The 6,471-nt window shown below is 37.6% G+C and overlaps 1 protein-coding gene across 1 annotated transcript; it reads right to left on the reverse strand.

Annotated features, from left to right (window-relative positions):
- Positions 1–431: 431 nt before the first annotated feature.
- LOC310636349 (histone H2A-like) lies at positions 432–911 on the reverse strand (the record flags this gene model as incomplete). Its single annotated transcript, XM_083356102.1, has 1 exon — positions 432–911. The coding sequence occupies exon 1, from the start codon at positions 903–905 to the stop codon at positions 432–434; it is 474 nt and encodes a 157-aa protein (XP_083212228.1). The 5' UTR covers positions 906–911.
- Positions 912–6,471: the final 5,560 nt, after the last annotated feature.

The following is a 6,471-nucleotide window of genomic DNA, read 5'->3' on the forward strand; positions in this document are numbered from 1 at the left end:
TTGTTTTTCTCAATCCCAAGAAATTACCAGTTGTCAGTCAAAAGATGGCACTGTCAGCATATGTACCGAGCAGTGGAGGAAATATTAAGGGATTGTTACTGTTCAATGGAATCAACTTGTCTAACTTGTGATTTACTACTATTAGAACAGGGCCATTCCGGGTCACATGACTTGAAATAGGGCCATTAGCAACTTTTTATAAGCGACCGCAAAACCTTTTGAGACCTCTTACCAAACCTAGTTCAACAAACAGCCCCGCTTCTATTGTGTTCAGATCGTTTTTAAAGCATTCCTTAAATAGATATTTAAAAACATTATTTTGTGAATTTGTTTAGTGCAGCGAAAAGCTCTCCCAAAAAGCCTGTGGGTGGCTCTGAAAAGAGCCTTTGGGTCTCAGTATTGTCCCTCGGGGCAAAGTTGTTGTCTTGTCTTCACTGAACAGCAACGGGAGCGGCCGTCGGTTTGACTGCGACTTTGGGCACCTTGGAAGACTTGCTCACGCCGGCGGTGGGCTTGCCGCTACTAGCGGTATGCAGGACTTCGGTTTTTTTCGGCAATAAAACCGCATGGATATTCGGCAAGACGCCCCCCTGGGCGATCGTAACTCCCCCGAGCAACTTGTTCAGTTCTTCGTCGTTGCGCACCGCCAACTGCAAGTGTCGCGGGATGATTCGGCTCTTCTTGTTGTCCCTCGCGGCGTTGCCAGCCAGCTCCAGGATCTCAGCGCTCAAGTACTCCAGCACCGCAGCCAAGTAGACCGGGGCCCCTCCTCCAATCCGCTCGGCGTAATTGCCCTTGCGTAGAAGCCGATGGACTCGACCCACGGGAAACTGCAAGCCGGCTCTGGAAGAGCGGGACTTCGCCTTCGCTCGGGCCTTGCCTCCAGTTTTGCCGCGCCCAGACATCCTTAAAGCCCTTCCGCCTCCCGAGACGAAACAGCAGCAAACAATCGCCGTTGGACGGCTTTTATACCTTTTCTAGACCGCCTCTCTCTTACTGCGATTGGTTGAAAAGAGCAGACCAATAGGAACAGTTCTATTTTAACCAATAAGAGACTGGTATTGTCAAAGACCTGTATAATAAAACGAAGTGACGGTTTTTATAAACAAGAAAAAACCTCTGATATTCTTTGTACAATTCTACTCTAGTATTATGTGCGAGCGAAGTAATTTTTCTTTACCATATCAATAAGATTTAGACTTATTTTGTAAATGTTTGCTCTGGTTCATAGTTCCATACAATCTAGAATTGATCCATTTGATTAAAATCTCCCTGCATATGAAATCATACGAAATTTTGTCTTAAATCTACTATATTGCGTATTTGGTTGACGAGAATTTCTTTAATGATGTATTCGCAAATGTAAATTTCCGGTTAAAAAAATATGGATGTCGAAAAGGGGAGACTGAAAACTGACGGGCGCAAGAAAACCGCTTATGAAGCAAATGTTTCGCGTTTCCCGCCTCGCCCCACCTCCACCCCGTGTTGTTCTTTGTCGCGTTGTATTTCCCTGACAAAGCAGCTGCTCTCTTTAATGGCTTACTGTTTAACAACATAATAACGCTAAACACAAATTAGGTACTGTACCATAGCTAATGTTTATTTTGTTAATATTGCAATTCAAAACCAAATGTTCAATCATTCTAGAAAGGGCGTTCAATCGGTGGGATTTATTAGAATTTACTATGATAAAAAGCTAATATAGTTACAACACTATTGAGGAAAAGTATCAGTTAAATTCAAACATCAGATATGCATGTTGGGCAGCCACATGTAATTTGGGAGGGTATATAAATTTGTTTAATAAATATTTAATTGTAATAATGTTCTTGGTCAGAAGCACTTATTACCCTGATACGGAAGAAGCGGAAATACAGAAAATAAAGAACTATAGACCGATTTCCTTGCTGAATGTGGACTATAAAATATTCGCATCAATCATGGCCGAAAGGCTTAAAAAGTTCCTAAACGAATTTATACATGTGGATCAAAATGGGTTCCTGCCCAAAAAACAGATTAGAGACAATATGCAAATTATATTAAACACATTGGAATATTATGAAACACATCTCAAAAAACAGATGGCATTGGTGTTTTTAGATGCGCAGAAAGCATTCAACTGTGAATTGGCAATTCATGATAAGACAACTACAGATTATGGATTTTGGGGAGAAATTTATAAATGTAATTAAAGCAATTTACAATAAGCAAATAGCCAAAATAATGATTAATGGAGATATGACTGAAAAGATTAATATTATGAAGGGAACAAGGCAGGGATGCCCTTTATCCCCATTATTGTTTGTATTGACATTAGAGATACTAAATAGAACTATGAGACAGAATAAGGATATAAAAGGTATGAAAGTTAAGAGAGAAGAATATAAGCTACAAGCTTTCTCAGATGATTTAGTATTTATCTTGGAGGAGCCACTAGAGACAGGACCTGTGTTAATAGAACAAACAGAAAAATATGGTGAGGTAGCAGGTTTGAAGATTAATATGTTAGTGAAAAATATTACTGAAAAACAAAAACAAAAAAGAATTGATGGGAAAGTTAGAGATACAGATTGTAAAGAAAGTAAAATATCTGGGGATTCACCTGACAGCAAGATGTACAACAATTAAAGAAGATAACTATTACAAATTGAAAAGACAAATCGAAGTAGATTTGGATAAATGGAAAAAGGTACAACTATCATTAATGGGCAGGATTGCAATAATCAAAATGAATATATTACAATTGTTGTTTTTGTTTTCAACAATACCAATAAGATTGGAAAAGATATTTTGAGGGGCTAAATAAAATAATTTTGAAATATATTTGGCAGGGGAAAAAGGCAAGGATTAATTTAAAAATGTTACAGGATGCAAGACTTAGAGGTGGGTTTAGCTTACCTAATTGGGAATTATATTACCAGGCTGCAGTAATGTCATGGATGAGAGAATGGATTTTACTGAGGAATACTAGATTACTGACATTAGAGGGACTTTATTGTTATTATGTACATCCATTAGAACCATTAAAATATATACTATAAACTACTTATACTAGTACTTAGATTAAATTTATTTAATATAGTAGAAATCTAAGGTGTTTCCCTGCTTTGACTAGGATTACATTGAATTTACATACACTGCATTTGTTGAGATGGATGGCAGTACAAATTGAATAAATAAATACACCTAATTCAATGTTCAACCCAAATCTTTGCTTTTCATCCTAAACTTTTATGAGTGAGGGGTCTTTGGTGCTCTCTGAACTTGGTTGTTTTCTTCTTTCATTACCCAAACTGAGCTACAAATATTCTCCTTTATTGGTACTTTTATAAGTGTAGTTAAACGTTACTTTGCAGGCTAATCTGACCGGGAATGTGCTGGTTATACAGATGATTAAACGAGTCCGAACTGAAACGTGAATTTGAAACATCCCGTTTTGTTAAATACAACTCAATCTACAAGGTTTCTTGAAAGACTTGTTTGAGGGTTTGTTACAATAAATGAGGAATTAGAAGTACAGTCTTAATATAGACTTGCTGTCCAATACTTATTAAAGATGGCCATAGTACCTTTTGCTGTTACAGTACTTTTCTTCGTATATCCCTCACTGGCCAGTTTTTCTGAATGTAATCCAATTAGAACTTACCATCAGAATCCAAATTAATATGATCTGGAACGTCTCCTTTGAGGCGAACTCGATTCTTAAGGAGACCGTGGGCGCACTTGCTTTCATTTTTAAAGTGTTTATTCAAACACCACAGTTTCATGATCACAATAGGGATCCCAGTTATTTCAAACTAATTAGCATCGTGAAATCTAAAATATGCCGACCAAAACCCGTACATATCTCTCGGAATTCTTAGATTTCATCAGAATATTGTACCGACCAATGCGAATAGAAAGAATGGGGTGGGGAAGAAATGACAATTGTGTCTGTGCCTGTTACCTTCGGTAACATCCTCCGCTGTAACATAACAATAAAGCGTCATGGAGAATTTTGTGAGCTCGGAAATTTGTTTATTAGGATCAGCCCCAAATGTAGCCGATCAGCGCACAGAAATGCAAACATCTAATGTGATGGCTCCGTGGCTGAATCTAGAAGTGCGCTAAGAAAGTTCCGTCGAATCCAAACAAATCCCTGTTTAGTCCTGTATTATCTCCGTCGCACCTGAGAAGATAATAGCTGAAACGATCTATTTATAAGCTATTTTTTTTCCTTTCAATGGGCGACAAGGTATTGTTATTAAGCTAATTCCTTGCAGTACCTCCATTTAATTCCATTTGATAAAATGTCATTTTTTAATTCCCTTCAAAACCCCAATACCCTAAGACAAAAATTACAAGTAGGTGATTTTGCTTCTTTCCCGTATCGGACAATTAAAACAGAACCTGAACGGTAAAAAAAAAAAAGATCGGACGAACAATAAACAATAAACAATAAACTAGGACTTGTGCCCAAATCAGCTTAGAAAACCCTTCTATTTCGACGCAGGAATACAAACTATCTCTGATTCAAAGATTAAGTTGGAATATGACGGTCGTTTTTCTAATTTTTCAGTCAAGAGAGTCACGCCCCCTTTACAGTCGGCCCTGACAGCAAACTTTGAAAAAAAGAGGTTGACCTTTAAATAAAGATACACGAGATTGCACTGCAGTACCGCTTATTGTCTGTTGGCTGATTATTATGTTGATGTATCTTGTGCTGTTTCAATTGTGCAATCATAACGGCAATGTGGAAAAAATGCACAATTCTGTTTTGCTGTGTAATGTTGAGAAGATGTGAGAAGAAATTTCATTTAATGCACACAGCATAAAATACTGAAAAAGATAAACCAATTTTTCAGAATATGAAATAAAGTTCATTGCAGTTTTTTCCTGGAACAGCATGTACAACTTCCTCAGGCATAGGAGTTATTTTTTTTTATGCCTAAGGCAGGATTAGAACCCATACTCATGACTAGACCAAACTGGCTCACTTCTCATGCATAGTAGCTTTTGTAAAAGGTAATCAATTTCTCACAGGGATAGGTTTTCTGTCATGTTTTGGTAGTTTTCAGAGAATTAAGAAAATTATTGGGCATAAATCAATTTAACAGTGCAACCTGGATGAGGAGCTTCACTTGTTCAAATATATATATTTAAATGAGTCTTGTCCTCTTTAACCTCTGTCCACTCTAATTTATCAAACTGGGAGAACAAAATTCACTGGACTTCTTCAGTTCCATGTGAATTATGTCTTTTCGTGGTCTTTCTGTTTTTCACCAGTTAGAATCTTCCAAAGAAAAGGACTGAGATTAGTGAGTGTGTCTGACCTGACTGAAAATTGAATGTTTTCTGGGAGACATTAAGAAAACAACATAATGTCCATCTTATAACTGACTCTGGTCATTTTATAGCCATTTTATGATTTCTTCCTTGCAGTCTATAACTTTTCAAAATCCCTTGTGATGTTGACCACCCCTGCTTGAAGGAATGACTATGGATTAAAGGAGCAGGCAGAGCGGTACAAGAGGAAAAGGTGAAGAGGATTATTATATTTTACTCTTGAGCTTGATGGACTTTTTTGAATTTTAAATTTGAAGTGAAAGTGCGTCACAATTGAAAGTAAAAGATGGCGGCTAAACCACCCCCTAAAACTCTTCGGAGTGCTGGAACTTCTCCGGTGCAACAATCATTATTGCAGGCGTTGCATCCTCCTGATGTATTGACATCGAAGGACTTACAAGATGCTCTTGAAAAACATACCCAGGTAATTTTGGAACTAATTAATGATAGATTTGCACAGATGGAGGAGAAATTGGAGAAACTGGAGGAGAGAATGGAGGAGAGGATGGAACAGAAGTTCAGAGTGATGAAGGCAGACATCTTGTCTTCAGTGTATAAAGTGGCTGAATGTGTGGAAGAATTGGAGGAAAAAGTGGAAGACTTGACTCAAAAGAATGCTATATTAGAAGCAAAAGTATTGGAGAACGAAGATTTAAGAGACAAAATGGATAAAGAACTGAGTCTTGCTCAATATTACCAGATGCAGTTTGCCATTAGAATTAGAGGCTTAAAGGAGAATATTAAGGAAGATCTAAAGCAGCTGGTTTCTGAGGCTCTCGAAGTAGTATTGAAACAGCCAGCATTTGAAATAAAAGGAGGCATGGATAAAGTGTTTCGTGTGAATTCATGGATTGCTAGACAGAGAAAGTTGCCTAGAGATGTGGTGGTTTATTTTGCAAAAAGGGAAATTAGAGATGAAGTTATACGAGCTGCTTATGATACTAAAGTTGTGATTGCTGATCAAGAAGTTTTGGTTCTAAAAGAAATTCCTCCAAAGATTTTAAGGAGAAGGAAGGATTTTACATTTCTTGTGCAAGAGCTCAAGCAACGAGATATAAGGTTCAGATGGGAGATCCCAGTTGGGTTGATGGTGATGCATGAAGGTAAAAGGTACCGTCTGGTTACTGTGATGCAAGCACGTGATTT

The sequence above is a fragment of the Vipera ursinii genome (genome assembly GCF_947247035.1).
Source record: "Vipera ursinii genome assembly, chromosome: 2".
NCBI classification, from domain to species: Eukaryota; Metazoa; Chordata; class Lepidosauria; order Squamata; family Viperidae; genus Vipera; species Vipera ursinii.